The sequence below is a fragment of the Leucoraja erinacea genome, chromosome 34, assembly GCF_028641065.1.
Source record: "Leucoraja erinacea ecotype New England chromosome 34, Leri_hhj_1, whole genome shotgun sequence".
Taxonomy (NCBI): domain Eukaryota; kingdom Metazoa; phylum Chordata; class Chondrichthyes; order Rajiformes; family Rajidae; genus Leucoraja; species Leucoraja erinaceus.
In genome coordinates, this window is record NC_073410.1 from 14,218,556 (window position 1) to 14,240,608 (window position 22,053).

The following is a 22,053-nucleotide window of genomic DNA, read 5'->3' on the forward strand; positions in this document are numbered from 1 at the left end:
AGAGGCTGGCACTGCCAGGTATACCCAAGCTGGCCACAGCTATGGGAGACAGTGTCTTCTTCCCAGGGTGGAAATGTTAAATACTGCCTGGCACAGTTTAATTTAGTTTTAGACACACAGCGTGGAAACAGGCCCTTCGGCCCGCGCCGACCAGCGCTTACCCCGTATACTAGCACGATCCTAAACAGTACGGACAATTTACAATCTTTACGTCTTTAGAGTGTGGGAGGAAACCAGAGCACCCGGAGGAAAGCCTGGCGGTCACAGGGAGAACGTGCAAACTCCGTATAGACAGCAGCCGTAGTGAGGATCGAATCCGGGTGTCGCCAATGTGAGGCAGCAGCTCGACTCGCTCGCTACACCACTGTGCCGCTCCTAAGTTTAAAGAAGCAGCAGGGAAACAGGCACTTCAGCCCACCAAGTCTACGTCAACTATCGATCACCCATTCACACTAGTACTAGTATTGGAGCGTCGCAAGCACTCTCTGCATGTGTACAGAGGCCGCATATCCTACAAACCCGCACGTCTTTGGACTGTGATGGGAAACCCGTGTACCCAGAGGAAACCCACACAGTCACAGGGAGAACGTAAAAACTCCACACCGACAGCAATGGAAGTCGGGATCGAATCCAGGTCTTTCGCACTGTGAGGCAGTGAGGCACCACCGTGCTGCCTCAAGTAGGTTTAAAAAGAGAGGGGGAAAGTTTAAAGGGGATGTGCGAGGCATGTTTCTCCCTTACACAGGGAGAGGCGAGAGTGTGCCTGGGGCAGTGAGAGGGGCTACAGAAACGTCTATGTGGCATTTAGCGAGACGTTAAACAGGCAACAAACGGAGTGATGAGGAGCTGGTACAGGCAGGAGGAGGGTTTCGTTCAGATCGACACCATGGTTTAGTTTAGAGATACAGCGCAGAAACTGGCCCTTCAGCCCACCAGGTCCATGCCAACCAGCGATCCCCACACATTAACACGATCCTACACCCACTAGGGACAATTTTTACATTTACCAAGCCAATTAACCTACAAACATGTACGTCTTTGGAGTGTGGGGGAAAACCGAAGATCTCGGGGAAAACCTATGTAGGTCATGGGGATAACGTACAAACTCCATACAGACAGCATCCGTAGTCAGGATCGAACCCGGGTCTCTGGCGCTGCATTCGCTGCAAGGCAGCAATTCTACCGCTGCACCACCGTGACGGCACAGTCTGGTTCAATCAGTCTAAAGAAGGGTCCCGATCAAAAAAGTCACCTATCCATGTTCTCCAGAGATCCACATCCACTCTATCCGGGCCTTTCACTATTCGGTAAGTTTCAATGTGGTTTCCCCGTTCATCCTTCTAAACTCCAGCGAGTGCAGGCCCAGTGCCGTCAAACGCTCATCGCACGCACGTTAGCCCAACCATCCCTGGGATCATTCTCGTAAACCTCCTCTGGATCCTCCTTCAGATATGGTGTGAATAGTCCCCTCCACTAGACCGATCTCACAAAAAACAACGAGATAGCACACGGCTAAATTGCTGGAGAAATTACATTCGGGTCAGTATGAAAACTGCCCACTAAAAATCTAGCAGAATAACACTGTGGGGGGTTTTCCACATCTAACAACATTTCACTTGGAGGAAGAGGCATCAAATTCCATCAGTACCACACTTTTTTTTTAAAACAAAAATAAATGTAATCAATTATTGCAAGAATAATATATACAATAACAACCAAATATCAAACCCACTACCATAATACAAATCATCCGATTAGCTAAACAAATATGTTACAACTCTTAACCAACTGTATCACCATCCTTGTCCCGGATGCATTCCACCCCCCGCGGTCCCGCAAATCCCCCAGGGTGCCCGTGGACAGCGCATAGTCCCCCTCTCGTGCCACCCGGGAAAGGGGCAGGCAGCCGGCTCGGGCAGATGGCTGGCCAGCTCGGGGAGTATGGGAATGGGGGTGGAATTTAAAGCCAGCATCTACAGACGGAGGAAGGCAGGAGCGACACAAAGAGCAGCAACAGCTGGGCGACACCTGCAATGTCTTATTTTACAATAAGTAGGGATCGTGTGATGGTTTTATTGGATCTAATGGCGGTGTCCATCATGAAATATTCAGCATGCTCTTGGCAGAAGGCACTGCACTGGTTCATGCTGAGCTAGTTATCTATTGGTGCCAATGTGGAAACAGCTGTTCATTAGTGGCACAGCAGGGGGGGGGGGGGGGGGGGGGGGGGGAGCAGGTAGGTCTGGGGAGAGGCAAAAAAGAGGAGGGGAAAGCTGACGAAGGGGACGAGGGGGGAGGGCCAGGGACAGAGGAGGGGAGGGCAGAAAGAAGGGAGAGGAGAACCAAAGGGAAGGTGAAAGGCTGGACAAAACCTGGCAGATAATAGGTGGAATGTTTAAGCAGGAACTGCAGATGCTGGAAAATCAAAGGTAGACAAAAGTGCTGGAGAAACTCAGTGGGTGCGGCAGCATCTATGGAGCTATGAAGCAAAGGGAATACTTTGCTTCATAGATGCTGCCACACCCGCTGGGTTTCTCCAGATAATAGGTGGATACATACAGGTGATGCTGGGGGGAGGGGGGGGGGGGGGGGTAGGTGGTTGGACAAAGGCCAGAGAGGAAAAGACATAAGGTATGAGACAAAAGGATTGAAGAGTTGTGAATTTTGAAGCTAGAGGAAGGAATGAAAGTGGAAGGCAAGGGATAGATGCGAGTTCAGGTGGGGCACCAACTAGGAAGCGGCCCTGACCTCCCATCTACCTCATTGGACAACGTTGGACTATCTTTACTTAGACTTTAGTAGACTTCATCTTGCACTAAACGTTATTCCCTGTATCTGTACGCTGTGGACTGTATCTGTACGCTGTGTGTAATCATGTATGATCTTATCACTGACTGGATAGCAAGCAACAAACAGCTTTTCATTGTACCTAAGTAATAGACACATAGAAATTAGGTGCAGGACATGCTAGAGGCAGGAAACATGTTCGCGATGTTGGGGGAGTCCAGAACCAGGGGCCACAGTTTAAGAATAAGGAGTAAGCCATTTAGAACAGAGACGAGGAAACACTTTTTCTCACAGAGAGTGGTGGGTCTGTGGAATTCTCTGCCTCAGAAGGCAGTGGAGGCAGGTTCTCTGGATGCTTTCAAGAGAGAGCTAGATAGGGCTCTTAAAAATACTGGAGTCAGGGGATATGGGGAGAAGGCAGGCACGAGGTACTGATCAGCCATGATCACATTGAATGGCGGTGCTGGCTCGAAGGGCTGAATTGCCAACTCCTGCACCTATTGTCTATTGTCTACTGGATTGTATGCAAAGCAAAGAATATCACTGTACCTAATAAAGTATAATCATCAACGGGGGGGAAGCAATTCCTATTGAGTTTTAGAGTTTAGTTTAGAGATGCAGCACGGAAACAGGCCCTTCGGCCCACCGAGTCCACGCTGACAATCCATCACCCATTCACATCAATTCTACTTTATCCCACTTCTGCATCCACCCCCTACACACTAGGGACTAGGGGGTAATTTACAGAGGCCGCATGTCTTTGGGATGTGGGAGGAAACCAGAGCACCGAGAGGAAACCCACTGGAACGTGCAAACTCCACACAGACAGCACCCGTGGCCAGGATTGAACCGGGATCTCTGGTGCTGTCAGGTAGCAGCTCTACCAGCTGTGCCGTCTTATTTACACCATCTCAAATCTTCTTCAACGTGGGGCATGCGTGACAAAGTTTGCCTCGAGTGTTATCACATAATGTGACGCAAGGACAGATATAAATAAGTGGGGAAACAAGTGGCAGAGATGTCATGACCAAAGGGAGCATTGAACAACTAATCTCTGCTGCAATCTCTCCTCTGTTCTCCCCAACGTACGGCATAGTTTACAGCGTGGAAACAGGGCCTTCGACCCACTGAGTCCACACCGACCGGTGATCCCCGCACACTAGTTTTACGCTATACCATCCAACACGGCAGATCCAGGGACAATTTACAATTTCACCAAGGCTAATTAACCTACAAACCTGCACTTTGTTGGAAGGTGGGAGGAAACCGGGCGGAGCACGCGGAGAAAACCCACGCGGTCACAGGGAGAACGTGCAAACTCCACACCGACAGCACCCGAGATTGGGATTGAACCCGGGTCTCTGGCGCTGTGAGGCAACAACTCCATCTGCTGCGACTCCACTGTTCGTCCGGTCACAAAGACACGCGCAGCTTCATCCATAAAATAGGTTTAGAAACATAGAAAATAGGTGCAGGAGTAGGCCATTCGGCCCTTCGAGCCTGCACCACCATTCAATATGATCATGGCTAATCATCCAACTCAGTATCCTGTACCTGCCTTCTCTCCATACCCCCTGATCCCTTTAGCCACAAGGGCCACATCTAACTCCCTCTTAAATATAGCCAATGAACTGGCCTCAACTACCTTCTGTGGCAGAGAGTTCCAGAGATTCACCACTCTCTGTGTGAAAAATGGTTTTCTCATCTCGTTCCTAAAGGGTTTCCCCTTTATTCTTAAACGTTTGAATCCTAACTCTTCAGTCAGCACAGAAATCGAAGGAAGGGAATTCGGGAAGAAGGGCCGAGTGGCCTACTCCTGCACCTATTGTCTATTGGAAGAATATCCAGGCAAAACGCACCCACTAAACAGACACGTTCCCTCCAACCTCACCCTCTCTGCAAGATGCCAAAGGCAGGCGGGCAAATCTCTGGCAGCTTATCGCAATCGGAAGCGAATGCTAACCAGACCGAGTCCTTTCAACGAGGCACTTCAGTGTGTAGTGGTGTGTGTGGTTATATTTATGCCTTCGTATCTCCGTAACCTTGAGTCTTTTCACCACAGACTCGTCAGCTGCTGAGGGAGTGCGGGTGGGAGGAAGGTGCATGATTTGTGGGGCTGGTGGGGAGAGTCTGGTGCTTACACAACGGGGCTAGTGACCTATAGTTCCCACCCTCGTACCATGTTAATCTTAACATTCCCGCCTGAAGTCCTGGAATCACCATTTATGTTCAAAGCCCCAGCGGGTTTCTCGGTGCCCAGAAAAAGCCGCAGCATTCCTCAACGCACTGACGAGACAGAGTCGTAAAAGGCTCAGAGGTCGAGACCTGCCTGGTGTGGTCACACGAGGACATAATTCATTCAGTAAATCAGCTGTTGCCCATTCATAGAACATGGAGCAGTCGAGTGGGAAGGAACCGCAGATGCTGGTTTAAATCGAAGATAGACACAGAATGCTGGAGTAACTCAGCGGGACAGGCAGCATCTCTGGAGAGAAGGAATGGGTCGAGACCCTTCTTCAGACATGTGGCACAGTAGACACAGAAACAGGCCCTTTGGCTCACAGTGTGTGCGCAGAACATGACACAAAATTAAACTGATCTCAGTTGCATTTGTATGTGATCCATATCCCTCTACTCACCGTATTTCCATTTAAAAGCCTCTTGAATGCTACTATCGTATTGTATGTGTATCAACACCGCTCCCCACCAAGACACTGATGTCCATCCAGGCGACTACCCATCGCCACACCTTAGTTGCGTTTGGAGAAAGAGCATGGAAACAGGCCCTTCAGCCCACCAAGTCTGTACTGGAACAGCGATCACCCCTTCACACTAGTCCCATCCTGCACATTAGCGCCAATTTACAGAAGCGAATTAATCAACAAACCTCGAGGTCTTTGGAATGTTGGAGGAATCAGAGCACCTGGGAAAACCCCACGCGGTCACAGGGAGAACATGCAAACTCCACATAGACAGCACCCATGGTCAGGATGGAACCCGGGTCTCTGGCGCTGTTAGGCAGCAACTCTACCGCTGCCCCACCGTGTTGCCACCAGTTACAACCACAGTCAGGCATCATCAAATCATCAAAGATTTACACCCACCCCAGAATCTCTCCAGGTGGGCCGGGTGCCATCACCTTGCGAGATCGGATCCAGAATAAAACTCAGCGAGGTTAAGGGTTGAGCGAAGAACGGGATGGGTTCTTCTGAACCATCCATGTTAGCTCAGTGCCTTTCTTTACTCAAGCTGTTGCTTTCCCGACCCTAACCCCCTTCCTCATTCCCGACCTCGCCGCCTCCAACACAGCAACTGTTGAGAATTATTGTGGAGGAGATGTCGTCGTCACTGAGCGCGCTCCCGCCACACTCGCAACTGTGCGGCCAAATTGGGTTTGGACACACTAGAGGCAGGAAACGTGTTCCCGATGTTGGGGGAGTCCAGAACCAGGGACCACAGTTAAGAATAAGGAGCAAGCCATTTAGAACGGAGACAAGGAAACACTTTTTCTCACAGAGAGTGGTGAGTCTGTGGAATTTCTGCCTCAGAGGGCAGTGGAGGCAGGTTCTCTGGATGCTTTCAAGAGAGAGCTAGATGGACCTCTTAAAAATAGCGGAGTCAGGGGATATGAGGAGAAGGCAGGAATGGGGTACTGATTGGGGATGATCACATTGAATGGCGGTGCTGGCTCAAAGGGCCGAATGGCCTACTCCTGCACCTATTGTCTCTTGTCAAATCCAGCTACAACCTCATCTACAAGTAGGTCGACGACACCACTGTGGTGGGCCGGATCACAATTAATGACAGGAAGCAGATCGAGAGCTTCATAACATGGTGTCAGGACCATCATCCTCCCCTCAAGGACAGCAAGATGAAGGAGCTAGTTGTTGACTTCAGGAAGCATGGTGGAGTACATGCCGCAGTCAGCATCAACGGTGCCAAAGAGGAAATGGTTGAGAGCTTCAAGTTAATATTACCAATGTGGACCAACCACATCGAAATGACAGCCAAGAAATCACACCAATGCCTCTAATTCCCCAGGAGGCAGAGGAAATTCAGCTTGTCTCCAATGACCCTTGCAAACTTCTACTGATGCACCATGGAAAGCATACTGTCGGCATGCATCGCAGTTTGGTGTGGGAGCAGCTCTGCCCAAGATCGCAAGAAATCACAGAGAGTTGTAGATGCAGCCCAGTCCATCACACAGACCACATTCCCCACCATTGTAGATGTAGCCCAGTCCATCACACAGACCACAGTCCCCACCATTGTAGATGTAGCCCAGTCCATCACACAGACCACGGTCCCCAACATTGTAGATGTAGCCCAGTCCATCACACAGACCACACTCTCCACCATTGACTCCATCTACACTTCAGGCTGCTTCAGAATAGGAGCCCATATAATCAAAGACTTGTCATACCCAGATCGTTCCTGCTGCTTCTCCAGCTTTTCACTGTACCTCTGCACATGTGACAATAAACTAAACTCAACCAGTCGGGCAGAAGGTACAGAAGCTTGAAAGCACACACCACCAGATTCAGAAACAGCTTCTTCCCCTCTGTTATCAAGTCCTTGCATAATCTGGGTTACAGTCTGATTCCCCTCTACCCCATTGTGGACATTGTAGTGCATCAGTTCCATAGACAAAGTCCAATGCTGAGAACTATAATCCATACTTTCTATCTTCCATTTCGCTTTACCTATTGTAGTCGAGTTTGACTTGATTGAAGTTTATTGAATTTGAGTTTTAGGGATAGTATGGAAACAGGCCCTTCAGCCCACTGAGTCCATTGATCACCCACTCACATTGGTTCGATGTTAATCCACTCCCCCGACACATTGGGGGTAATTTACAGAGGGACAATTAATCGACAAATACTCACATTTTTGGGATGCGGGAGGAAACCCGAGCACCCGGAAGAAACCCATGCAGTCACAGGGAGAACGTGCAAACTCCACACAGATAGCGCCCAAGCACAGGATCAAACCCAGATCTCTGACGCTACGAGGCAACAGCTCTACCCGCTGCACCAATAGATAATAGACAATAGGTGCAGGAGTAGGCCATTCGGCCCTTCGATCAATGTGATCATGGCTGATCATCCCCAATCAGTACCCCGTTCCTGCCTTCTCACCATATCCCCTGACTCAGCTAGTTTTAAGAGCCCTATTTAGCTCTCTCTTGAAAGCATCCAGAGAACCGTGCCTTGCGGTACCCCACTAGTCACAGAGGCAGAGAATTCCACAGACTCACCACTCTGTGAGAAATTCCACAGACTCACCACTCTCTGTGAGAAAATCCACAGACTCACCACGTCTCTGTGAGCACCACTGCGCTGCCCTTAATGTATAGTATTATCTGATTTGATAGCATGCAAAATGTAGCTTTTAATTGCACCTCGGTACACGCACGACGGTAATAAACTTAAACCTGCAACTAGCTACATCTCCTCCAGCTCTGCACCAATCTCCCAGTTGCTTCACCAATGCCCCTTCCACCCTCCCGGCTACCAGAGTGCGAGATTTTGCCCATTTTTAACCCTCCTTGTCTCTCCTACGAAAGGCTTCTGGTCGCCTCCTTGTAGGCGATACAATCAGAAGACATCATGCCACTGTGTTACGGATACAGACCCAGCAGCTGGATTATCAGCTGGACATAAAGGTGACCTTCCAACCTGCCCGAGCCAGCTACCTCCCTCGTAAATCACCTCCTAATGACTCACGCTGGTATAACCGGCACCGCGGTGGCTACGTATTAATAGACAGCTTTTTTTCAGCAAGAAAGTGGAAAGGGCACAGCCATTCATTCCACGCACAATGTGTGGCTTGCAGCTCACTGCCAGGGATTAGACAGCACATCTGTCCCATCAGTGGAATCAGGCAATGACATCAACCGGCCACAAATTCCCCTTTTGTTCCTGACTGTGACCTAAATCCAACAGCTGATGGGGCTTCGCAGTTTATGGCACCATGCCTGGGCACAGGGAACAGGACAGAGATTTATTGCCACAGGAACTTCAAGTGTCAACTAAACACTTATGCAGAGAGAGAGAGAGGGAGTCTTCTGTCTCCAGCCTAGTGCATTCTGAGCAATCTTGGAATATTTCTTCCCAACTCGCGCAGGAAGGAACTGCAGGCGCTGGTTTACACCGAAGATAGACGCAGAGTGCTGGAGTAACTCAGCGGTTCAGGCAGCATCTCTGGAGTAAAGGAAGAGGCAACGTTTTGGATCGGAACCCTTCTTCAGAACTTGCTCCTCTCACGTTCACCTCTCCGTCTCCGAGCTTCCTACAGTTTTGGTTTTTGGGACACAGTGTGGAAACAGGCCCTTCGGCCCACCAAGTCCATGCCAACCAATGATCACCCATACACTAACTCGGGAACAATTTACAGAAACAACTTGACCTACAACCCTGTGTGTATTTGGAATGTGGGAGGGAACCTGAGCACCCGGAGAAAACCCACTCGGTCCTCAGGAGAACGTACAAACCCCATACAGACAGCACCCATGGTGAGGTTCGAACACGGGTCTCTGGCGCTGTGAGGCAGCAACTCTACCGCTGCGCCACCGTGCCACCAAGAACTCGGAGGTGATGGGATAAGCTCAGCCTCCCAAAGTCTAGACACAACTGTTGTAACTCATGATGCAGCTCTGTAGGGCTTTGTAGAAACAAAGAACTGCAGATGCCGGTTTATCAAGGAAGGACTCAAACTGCTGGAGTAACTCAGCGGGTCAGGCTGTAACCCTGGACAATAGATAGAGGTGAAGACATTTGTTCTCAGCTCAATGCTGATCAGTATCGTTTAGAGACTGTAATCTTTACTCCATGGGGAAATATCACCTCCTTATCCATAGTATCAAGAACGTTTCTTATGGGAGAGTCTAGGACCAGAGGGCACAGCCTCAGAATCAAAGGACGTATCCTCAGAAAGGAACCGAGGAGGGATTTCTTTAGCCAGAGGGAGGTGAATCTGTGGAACTCGTTGCCACAGACAGCAGTGGAGGCCAAGCCATCAGAGATGCAGCATGGAAACAGGCCCTTCGGCCCACCAAATTCATGCCAACCATTGATCATCCAACCATTGCTAGTTCTATTGCTATCCCAGTTTCTCATCCACTCCCTGCACACTAGGGGCAATTTACAGAGGCCAATTAACCTACAAACCCACATGTACAGATACAGAGATACAGTGCGGAAACAGGCCCTTCGGCCCTCTGGGTCTGCGCTGACCAGCGATCCCCGCACATTAACACTACCCTACACCCACTAAGGACTTTTCTGTTCCTTTACCAAGCCAATTAACCTACAAACCTGTACGTCTTTGGAGTGTGGAAGGTAAACCAAGATCTCGGAGAAAACCCACGCGGTCACGAGGAGAACGTACAAACTCTGTATGCACAGCACCCGTATTCGGGATCAAACCCGGGTCCTCAACGCTGCATTCACTGTAAGGCAGCAACTCTACCACTGCGCCACTATGGCTGCCCTTTGGACATCTTCGGGATGTGGGAGGAAACTGGAGGACCCGGGTGGAAATCAAGAAGTTCCAAGAACGTGCAAACTCCACACAGACAGCACTTATAGTCAGGATTTAACCTGGGTGTCACGCGGAGAGGCAGCAAATCTATTGGCTGCCGTTACCACTTCCGTTGTAGCAGATTGCAGCACTTTCACTACTACTGATGGCTTGTTAACTAGTTCATTTTGCCTTGATTTCTCTCTTCTTTTTTTCCTAGTTAAAGTGTGGAATCAGTTTTGCCATTGTTCAGTCTGTGGACATAGTTCTAGAGAATCTGTGGCAAATTGGCAGATGCCACCATGTGCACCCACCATCTCCGTAGCATATTGGCCATCGGGTTCTGGGGCTTCAGGGTCCCTCAGTCCAGTAACACTCTCCAATAACAGGAAAGGCCTGGATGCAGTGGATGTGGAGAGGATGTTCCCATTAGCGAGAGAGTCTCGTACTAGTGTCGCTCTTCAAGGGAGATGCTAAATGCATTTCGTTGTCTCTGTACTGTACACTGACAATGACAATTAAAATTGAATCTGAATCTGAATCTAGTGGGCACAGCCTCAGAATAAAAGGATGGCCCTTTAAAATGGAGATGAGGATGAATTTCTTTAGCCAGAGGGTGGTGAATCTGTGGAATGAATTACCCCAGACAGTGGAGGAAGCCAGGTCATGGGGTATTTTTAAAGCGGAGATTGGCAGCTTCTTGATTAGTAAGGGTGTCAAATGTTACTGCGAAAATGGGGTTGAGAGAGGAAAGATAGATCAGTCATGATTTAAATGCGGAGTAGACTTGATGGGCCGAATGGCCTAATTCAGCTCCTCTGGCTTATGTACACCAGCTTGTCGCCTGTTTCGGAAAGAGTGAAGAATCTCATTCACTGAGGATTGTGAATATTTGGAGTTTAGTTTAGTTTAGACAATAGTCACGTGTGCCGAGGTACAGTGAAAAGCTTTTGTTGTGTGCTAACCAGTCAGTGGAAAGACAATACATGATTACAATTGAGCCATCCACAGTGCACAGATACATGATAAAGGGAATAATGTGAATATGGTTTAATGCAAGATCAAGTCCAGTAAAGTCCGATCAAGGGTAGTCAAAGGGTCTCCAATGAGGTAGATAGGTGGAATGTGGTAGAATTCTCCATCCCACCGAGCTGTGGTGGCAATCATTATATTCAGGGTGGAGACTCCTTTGAGAAAGGGAGATGGGAAGTACGGCAGGGTTGAAGCCATGTCTGATCTTCGTGAATGGTGAAGCAAGTCCAAGGAACAGAATGCTCTGTTCCCTCTCCTGCTTCTTGTGCTCTTCCCTTTAACTACCAGATAAATATCTCATTACACCATCAAATCTGAAGGCGCCTGAAGTCCACAGATGCTGTGGAGGCCAAGTCAATGGGTATTTTTAAGGCCGAGATTGACATGTTCTTGATTAGTATTTGTGTTAAGGGCTATGAGGAGAAGGCAGGAGAATGGGGTTGAGAGGGAAAGAGAGTCGGCCATGATTGGATGGCTGAGTAGACTTGATGGGGTGAATAATGGCCTAATTCTGCTCCTAGAACCTGTGACCATCTTTAGCTAGAAGGCGGCAAACCAGAAATCGCTCCGTTCAACGGGGGCAAGACGTTTGACAACAACACCAGACCCCAGACCCAAACAGCCCGAATCGGTCCGGGTCTACGAGAGGGTTGAAATGAAACGCCACGTTCCCCAACACGGCAACGCCAAGCTCGCCGCCCGCTCGGGGCGTGGAGGAGAAGCAGCCGACTTACTCTGGAGATGGTCAGAGGCATGTTGAAGTCCTTCCCTCCTTGCAGCCTGAAGCCCCAGGGTGCTGGGCCCGTCAGGGACACGTTGTACGCCGACATCATTCACGCTGCAACCAGCCTCTTCAAAAATGCTACCGGGAAAGCTCTTCGGGGGAGAGGAATGGGGTGGGAGCGGGAGGGAGAGGGAGAGGTATGGGGTGGGAACAGGGGGGAGAGGTATGGGGTGGGAGCAAGGAGGACAGAGAAGAAACAAGAAAAAAAAAGTTAGTGAATAATATATATATATTTTTAAAGCCACTGAATTACTGATTGGGATCAGAGTGGTACCCAAGAATAGAACCAAGTGATCAGGCATGAAGGGACCACAGGCAGAGTGAACCATATAAGGGTGGTAACACTACACCTGATATGCCAGGATTGTGTGACTCATATCACCCAGTATAGGAAGGATTTTTCTAGGCTCCCCAAATCTATCCCCAAACCTCTTGAGAAAATACCCCGAAGTAATATGTCGAAGCCAGGACAATCTTATCACACTCGTGTTATTTTTTGGCACTCATTTTTGTTAATAAGACATTTCAACACTAAACTGTTTTAAAAAAATAATCACAATGTTTGGTTGTCAACGGTAATTAATATTAACTGGTCACAGATTTTATTTAATGTTTTCCATATAAAAAATATATAACCGAGGTTTTTAAGTTTCAAAATCCCCGCCAAATAACAGGAGAGCAGAAATTTGTGACACTCTGCAACTCGGTTTGACAAGAACTAGAATGAAGGCAAACGCCTCTACAGTGCGGGCCGGTCACCGGACAGGTTAAACTGTTCCTGGGTCACAGTCCCAACATTTGCAGAAATATCCAAGCGATAATAAAGCAAAAAGGAAAAATCATGCTATCACATTTAATCTCAGTCTCTCTGCTGCCTCTGCTCGCCAGTGCAGTGGCAAATCACAAGTTTAAAAAAGCTTCACATTGCAAGTCAATAGATCCACCAGTTTCCTGTCTGTCCGGGGAATGGGAGGTAGTGACATTTACAATTGCAGAAATTATATATATATTTTTAAAAGCCCCCGGACAAGCGAGGCTGCAACCGCGCACTGAGGTCTCAGAATTGTAGCAGCTGAAACTAAAACCTACAGGCAAACGCTCAAACGACAGGTGTAATAATCGTCCAAAAGTCGAGGACTTTTACAAAAACTAATCCCCCTCCCTCCCTTCCCCTTCTCCCTCTGTCTGTCTTTAAACGAGCATTAAACCTTGCATTAACCACAGACCCGCTCACCCCAACAGTATGTCCCATCTCCATTGCAAACTACCCAAGCAGATCAATCCTTAACCTTTTTGCAAAAAACAACAAAAACGCTGCATGCAAACGCATAGCCGGGCTGGAAAAGCACCGGTGCAAAGACAGAGGAGAAAAAGACATGCATGGGAAGGGGGGGGGGAGAAGAGAATATTTTCCATACCCCGTCTCCGTTGCTCGCCTCCGTCAGCTGAAGCAGACGACTATCAGTAAGCGCATTTATCAGCTCGCAGCACCGGCCTGACGTCAGCTGACGGGCAAAGACAGCCGGCAGCTTGAGGTGGGTAAAGCAAGCAGGACCTCACCACAGACAGAGCCAAGCATTGCCCAGGTATTGCTGCTATCCCTGCCTTCTCAAAATATGTAGGAGCACATCAACTGAATAACATTCCTGCTGTAATTGGTACAACGCTTGAGTTAAGGTCTTCTGAAATTGAGTCAAATTCCGTAAGCCCAAGTATCCATGCATGTTGAGCTTAGTTTAGGTTAGAGATCATACGTGATAGGAGTAGAATTAGGCCATTCGGTCCATCGAGCCTACTCTGCCATTCATTCATGGCTGATCTATCTCTCCTTCCGAACCCCATTCTCCTGCCTTCTCCCCAAATCCCCAGACACAGTGTGGAATTTGGAAACAGGTTGAAACAGGCTGATCGAGACCACATTGACCAACGATAACCCGTCGACTCGTTCTATCCTACACACACCAGGGGCCATTTACAGTAACCGATTAACCTACAAACACACACGTCTTAGGAATGTGGGAGGAAACCGGAGCACCCGGAGGAAATCCACACAGTCACGGGGAGAGCGTGCAAACTTCACACGGACAGAACCTTAGGTCAGGATCGAACCGGGGTCCCTGGCGCCGTGAGGCAGCAGCAACTCTACCGCTGTGCCAACGTGCTGCCTCTTTTCATAAGCTGAGATCACCGATTGTACATGGATGTGGAGAGGATGTTTCCACTAGTGGGAGAGACTAGGACCAGAGGCCACAACCTCAGAATGAAAGGATGTACCTTTAGAAAGGAGACGAGGAGGAATTTCCTTAGTTAGAGGGTGAGGATCTATGGAATTCATTGCCACAGACAGTTGTGGAGGTCAAGTCATTGGGTATTTTTAAGGGGGAGTTTGACAGATACTTCAATGGTAATAGACACAAAATGCTGGAGTAACTCAACGGGTCAGGCAGCATCTCTGGAGAAAAGGAGTATGTGATGTTTCAGGTCGAGACCTTGATTGGTACGGGTGTCAAGGATTATGGGGAGAAGGCAGGAGAGTGGGGTTGAGAGGGAAAGATAGATCAGTCATGATCGTATAGCGGCATAGACTTGATGGGCCGAATTATCTTCTTCTGCTCCTATAACTTATGAATTTATAAACGCAATTGCATTTGCAAGAGTTCTGTTCCAATTGTTTAGAATCGGACTTTATCTTGTGCTAAACATTATTCCCTTTATCTTGTATCTGTACACAGTGAACGGCTCGATTGTAATCATTCTTTCTGCTAACTGGATAGCATGCAACAGAAAAGCTTTTCACTGTGCCTTAGTACACGTGACAATAAACTAAACTAGACTTTAGGGAATCAGTATTGAAACAGGCCCTTTGGCCCAATAAGTCCATGTCAACCACTGATCACCTGTACACGAGCAAACTAGGGACATTTTACAATTTGCCAAAGCCAATTAACCTACAAACCTGCACGTCTGTGGGATGAAACCGAAGCACCCGGGGGAAACCCACAAGGTCACAGGGAGGACGTACAAACTTCGTACAGACAGGATCGTCTGTAGTCAGGATCGAACCCAGGTCTCTGGCACTGTGAGGCAGCAACTCCGAAAAGTTGGATTTAAGCTCCAACAAAAAATAATATCCAACGAAGTAACCTCACGATTGTGGTTTACTTTTTGATGTCTTCACTCCTTGCCACGTTGAATTGCAATTTAAAAATAAAATCTGTTTTGAAGCTGGCATCCATTTTATATTTCTGCCCTTGGTGTGTCAAGAAGATGATGCTGTCCATGCTTGCATGGTGCATTCAGGTAAGGGCTGGTACGTGGCGACTAACTGCTGCATCACACAAATGCAAGATAATGACAAAATCCTACAGAGAGAATCTAATCAACTGCAGAAGAAGATGCACAACTTGTTACGAGGAAAGACCTCATCTGAGGTACAATGAAAAGCTTTTGTTGCATGCTAACCAGTCAGCGGAAAGACAATTCATGAGTAAAATCGAGACATTCACAATGTATAGATAAATGATAAGGGAACAACTTTTAGTGCAAGGTAAAGCCAGCAAAGTCTGATCAAGGATAGTCCAAGGGTCACCAAAGAGGTAAATGGTAGTTTAGCACTGCTCTCTGGATGATTCAGTTGTCTGATAACAGCTGGGAAGAAACTGTCCCTGAATCTGATTAGTACGGGTGTCAGAGGTTACGAGGAGAATGGGGTTGAGAGGGAAAGATAGACCAACCATGATTGAATGGCAGCGTAGACTTGATGGGCCGAATGGCCAAACTCTGCTCTTATCACTTATGAAGACTGGCTTCAGAGGGTTGTCCACAGGGGTCTTGACTTCTGCACACACACTGTCCCTTCTGCTGCCTCTATTCTTTTGACCACAGTGTCTGTCCAGAGCAATAGGCTCTGCAGAATGAAGCGTGATATTCAATGATAGATAGTTTTGATCATTTGGTCCAATCTTCATAGTTTCCTTGGGTTTATCCTGAAGCCTCTTTAATATTGACTTCCTATTTGCAGATTGCCAGCTGGGGAAATCGAGTTAAAATAAGCAGAATAAAAAACTGTTTAAAATTCAGCCTGTGCATATTTCGGAATGCCAAGGATGTTAATAGTTAACTAGACCAAGTGCAGACCCGTTGGGTCCGCTCCCACAACGCAAGATTCCACCACTCACCCGATCCCCCAACGCAAGATTCCACCACTCACCCGATCCCCTAACGCAAGATTCCACCACTCACGCATAGCCCCCAACTGCGCCTTTGCGGCTCATTTCTCCTCATCCCCCAGCACTCCCTCCTCCTCCTCTTCACCCTCCCTCTTCAGTCCCTAGAGAGGGAGGGGGGTAGAGAGGGAGATCGTTCGACATAATATGGCCCATCTAACAACGTGTTCCCAAACAGTATCTCCAAAATGAATAGTACAATCCAACTGATTTCCCAAAACGGGCCTGTCCCACTTGGGCGACCTAATCCGCGAGTTCTGGCGAGTTTGCCCTCGACTCATACTCGCAGCATGGTCGACACGAGGTCCTAGGAGGTCTTCGTAACTCTCCTTCATGCTCGAGAGTAGTCCCCGCGTACTCGAGGCCTCAGCTAGGTCGCGGCATATTTTTCAACATGCTGAACAATGCCCGCGAGTAAAAAAGGTCGCCATGGAAAAAATCGATACTTTTTTTACTCGTAGGTTTAGTCGTAGTAGGTCGTAGTAGACCGGCATGTTAGTCGTGAGTAATCGAGGGTAGTGAAAGGTGGTCGAAAGTAGTCGTCTTCATTCTCCACTATTCGGTATCCAATTTTCCCGAAGCTACTTGTAGCTAGTCTTCAACATAGTCGAAGAAGGACTTCAACATGTCATTTTTTCAAACTGTTCTAAACTCGCCCATTGGGTCGCCAAAGTGGGACAGCCCCTTTAATACCACAATTGGCAACATTATGCCTTTTGCTTTTACACAATCTTATTTTAGTTCAATCCAATAATATTGAGCCATTGCTTTGCGTTGATGCTTATTTCGGAATGATCTATTTTAATGTAAGTTGGGAGTTCATGTTACAGCTGTACATGACATTGGTGAGGCCATGTTTCGAAAATCGTGTTCTGTTTTGGTCACCCTGTTATAGGAAAGATGTTGTTAAGCTGTAAAGGAAGCAGAGAAGATTTACGAGGATGTTGCCAGGACTCGAGGGCCAGAGCTATAGGGAGCGGGTAGGCAGGTTGGTGCTTTATTCCATGGAGGATGAGGGATGATTTTATAAAGATGAATAAGATGAAAAGATGAATAGAAGGGTAAATGCATAGGCATTAACCCAGAATCGGGGAATCAAGAACCAGAAGAACTAGATTTAAGGTGAGGGGGGAAAGGTATTATAGGAACCTGAGAGTCAACTTTTTAACAAAGGGTGGTAGGTATATGGAATGAACTGTTGGAGGAGGTAATTGAGGCAGATGCTATCTGCAGTTCTTTGTTTTGATGTCTTGGTCAGCATATGGAGTCAGGCTGAAGGGCCTGTATCACTGCTGTGCGATTCTATGACTCCCTGCCTCTTGCTGATAACTAAGGTTGTCTCATCTGCTGCTTTCTGTTAAGTGTATGTTTGTAAGTCAAAGGCTGTCGGCCCCCTGATGTCCTGGTTTCTGTGCCTCCCCTCACACTGGAGTTCTCAGCTCCCCCCCACCTGCTCCTTTCAAAGAGCTTTTCCCTTCTGGCTTTGACAGGCGTCACGGTTTGGTGTTCTTGAAATCCTTGTCAGAATATATGGTGAGGCATTCTGTACGTCACTGTTGTAAAGCGAACACAGGCTCCATTCGATACATTCTAGCATTCACAGGATGCTTCAGAGCAAGTGCTAACCTTCCATGTAAAACCAGCTACTAATTACCTCAGATAGACACAAAATGCTGGCGTAAAACTCAGAGGGACAGGCAGCATCTCTCCTACACACTAGGATCAATTTACAATCTTTTACCGAGGCCAATTAACCTACAAACCTTTACGTCTTTGGAATGTGGAAACCGGAACACCCGGGGAAAACTCACATGGTTACGGGGGAGAACATACAAACTCCGTACAGACAGCACCCACAGTCAGGATCAAACTCGGGGCTCTGGCGCTGTAAGGCAGCAAGTATCCATTAAAGCACACGGCATTGGGGGTTCAGTATTGATGTGGATAGAGAACTGGCTGGTAGACAGGAAGCAAAGAGTAGGAGTAAACGGGTCCTTTTCACAATGGCAGGCAGTGACTAGTGGGGTATCGCAAGGCTCAGTGCTGGGACCCCAGCTATTTACAATATATATTAATGATCTGGATGAGGGAATTGAAGGCAATATCTCCAAGTTTGTGGATGACACTAAGCTGGGGGGCAGTGTTAGCTGTGAGGAGGATGCTAGGAGACTGCAGGGTGACTTGGATAGGCTGGGTGAGGGGGCAAATGTTTGGCAGATGCAGTATAATGTGGATAAATGTGAGGTTATCCATTTTGGTGGCAAAAATGGGAAAGCAAACTATTATCTAAATGGTGGCCGATTGGGAAAGGGGGAGATGCAGCGAGACCTGGGTGTCATGGTACACCAGTCATTGAAGGTAGGCATGCAGGTGCAGCAGGCAGTAAAGAAAGCGAATGGTATGTTAGCTTTCATTGCAAAAGGATTTGAGTATAGGAGCAGGGAGGTTCTACTGCAGTTGTACAGGGTCTTGGTGAGACCACACCTGGAGTATTGCGTACAGCTTTGGTCTCCAAATCTGAGGAAGGACATTATTGCCATAGAGGGAGTGCAGAGACGGTTCACCAGACTGATTCCTGGGATGTCAGGACTGTCTTATGAAGAAAGACTGGATAGACTTGGTTTATACTCTCTAGAATTTAGGAGATTGAGAGGGGATCTTATAGAAAATTACAAAATTCTTAAGGGGTTGGACAGGCTAGATGCAGGAAGATTGTTCCTGATGTTAGGGAAGTCCAGGACAAGGGGTCACAGCTTAAGGATAAGGGGGAAATCCTTTAAAACCGAGATGAGAAGAACTTTTTTCACACAGAGAGTGGTGAATCTCTGGAACTCTCTGCCACAGAGGGTAGTTGAGGCCAGTTCATTGGCTATATTTAAGAGGGAGTTAGATGTGGCCCTTGTGGCTAAGGGGATCAGGGGGTATGGAGAGAAGGCAGGTATGGGATACTGAGTTGGATGATCAGCCATGATCATATTGAATGGCGGTGCAGGCTCGAAGGGCCGAATGGCCTACTCCTGCACCTAATTTCTATGTTTCTATGTACCGCTGTGCCACCGTGGTATTGAAATAGCTGAACTTGTGTCAGAGTTGTTTGTAAGCGCATGTGGTCATTGTTTAGTGTGGGAAGGAACTGCAGATGCTGTTTAAACCAAAGATAGACACAAAAAGCTGGAATAACTCAGCGGGACAGGCAGCATCTCTGGAGAGAAGGAATGGGTGACGTTTCGGGGCGAGACCCTTCTTCAGTCATTCAGCACGGATTCATTGGTATAGATCCCGACTGACTGAATGGCAGGGAATAAATAATTGATCTATAAGCGTTTGTAGATGGACAAGCGCTTGTCCCTCTATGCCTTTGTATTAATTAGTTATCTGAATGTCAGCACAGCAGATGACAGAATGATTCCTGCATTACAACAGTGAACAGATTTCAAACGTACATCACCAGTTGTGAGGCGTAGTGGAACATTTTCAGGTAGTGAGAGGGGTGTAGAAATAGAAATGAGAATCTTCGGACAAACTGAATGGAAAATATAACGGTCCATACTTTGTCCATGAAGACACTGGGTTTAAAACTAGCACTGGCACCCACGCTGCAGTGGGCAGGACAAACTTGTCGACAGGCTGATTGGGAGACCATGCATAGCCTGTGAGCATTGACGGATGGCCATGGAGGAGGGGCAGTTGTCCATGCAGCAAGGGGAAAGAATTAACCCTTTCAGTCCCCACCAGAGAGAGGCATGGAGTGATAGAGCAGGGAAACAGGCCCTTCGGACCAACTTGCCCACACCGGCCAACAAGCTTGCTAGCCTGGTTTGTACTTTTAATGCTAAAGTTTGTCTACACGCCTTGCCAAGTTTAGTTTAGTTTAGGGATACAGCGCAGAAACAGGCCCTTCGGCCCACCGGGTCCGCGCTGACCAGTGATCCCTGCACACTAACACTATCCTACACACACTAGGAACAATTTACATTTCTTCCAAGCCAATTAACCTACAAACCTGTATGTCTTTGGAATGTGGGAGGAAACCGGAGCACCCAGAGAAAACCCACGCGGTCACGGGGAGAACGTGCAAACTCTGTACAGACAGCACCCGCAGTCGGGGTCGAACCCGGGTCTCCGGCGCTGCAAGCGCTGTAAGGCAGCAACTCTACTGCTGCGTACAAGTTGTGTATTATAAATATATGTATATTAAAATAAAATCTGCTTTGAAGCTCTCATTCCTTTTATATTTTCCCCCCTGGTGAGTCAAGATGCTCTCAGGACATGATGCTGTCCATGCTTGCATGGTGCATTCAGGCAAGGGCTGGTACGTGGCGACTAACTGCTGCATCACACAAATGCAAGACAATGACAAAATCCTACGGAGAGAATCTAATCAACTGCAGTAGAAGATACACAACTTGTAATGAGGAAAGACCTCCATTGAAGGTGGTGAATCTGTGGAATTCAATGTCACAGAAGGTTGTGGAGGCCATCAATGGATATATTTAAGGCAGAGATAGATAAATTCTTGATTAGTACGGGTGTCAGGAGTTATGGGGAGAAGGTGGTAGAGTGGGATTAGGAGTGAGGGATAGATCAGCCGTGATTGAATGGTAGAGCGGACTTGATGGGCCGAATGGCCTAATTCTGCTCCTATCACTTACAAATACTGACTGACAGCACATCTGTACCTTGACCTTACATCCTGGCTGCTTCCCACCACTGCTCCTGTGGCATAGGTGGAACACAAAGCTGGTTCTAGTCTGTCTGCAGTAACTTCAGTAATGTGCTGGAGTCACTGTAATCTCTGATCGGACATTTAGTTCCCAGTGAAGCGGTGATGTTGTGTGCACTGCCTTAGAAGGCAGTGGAGGCCAATTCTCCGGATGCTTTCAAGAGAGAGTTAGATAGAGCTCTTAAAGATAATGGAGTCAGGGGATATGGGGAGAAGGCAGGAACGGGGTACTGATTGGGGATGATCAGCCATGATCATATTGAATGGCGGTGCTGGCTCGAAGGGCCGAATGACCTACTCCTGCCCCTATTGTCTATTGTCCTGGCGAGCTGGGCTTGTGTTTGGTTTTGCAGGCTATCACTGCTTCTAACAGCTAGAAGGAACAATCATATGGTGCTGATCCTACAGCGAGCAAGATGGTCCACTCGACGAAAAAGACGTGGTACGGTCATGGGCAGATTCATGGGTAATTTTCGGCCCCATTTCCGTAACCGGCTTCCGTCTCCGCACCAAAGATCCCATAGGATACTAGTGCGGAGACGGAAGCCGGTTATGGAAACATCCCCGTAAAAATAAAAGTTATTTGGTAAAAATCTTCTCCTCATTTTCAGAATTTTAATTTATTAACACAAACTGTTCCCCCGCAATGTTGATTACACTGCAAGTCGGGTCGGGTCGGGTTACGGAAATGGATGAAAAAAAGACCCACGTTCCGCTCTGTTGCGTACTACACATCAGCCCATTGCATTTAGCAGGAGTGGTCTATCTTGCTCCGCTATAGGATCTTTGGTTCTCACTGCATCTGGCCACAAACTCGCACCCCACTGAGGTGATAGCTTTGTTTGGGAACCTGACCAGGACTCCCAGCCTTGTTGTCTGCATAATCATTGACGTACTTTCACCACACTGTTCATACCATTCCCTTCAAGGTCACAACTTTACAAGTCGGGTCGGACAGTAAAACTGAGAGCTGAACAATT

The 22,053-nt window shown here is 47.9% G+C and overlaps 1 protein-coding gene across 1 annotated transcript in view; it reads right to left on the reverse strand.

Annotated features, from left to right (window-relative positions):
• The window catches only part of ldb3a (LIM domain binding 3a), a 135,281-nt gene extending 121,642 nt beyond the window's left edge, over positions 1–13,639 (reverse strand). The window contains exons 1-2 of the mRNA XM_055661564.1: positions 13,543–13,639; positions 12,075–12,216 (exon numbers count right to left, since the gene is read on the reverse strand). Of these exons, the coding sequence (XP_055517539.1) occupies positions 12,075–12,173 (99 nt within the window). The 5' untranslated portion in view covers positions 12,174–12,216; positions 13,543–13,639. The remainder of the gene's footprint in view (positions 1–12,074; positions 12,217–13,542) is intronic.
• Between the last annotated feature and the right edge of the window lie 8,414 nt (positions 13,640–22,053).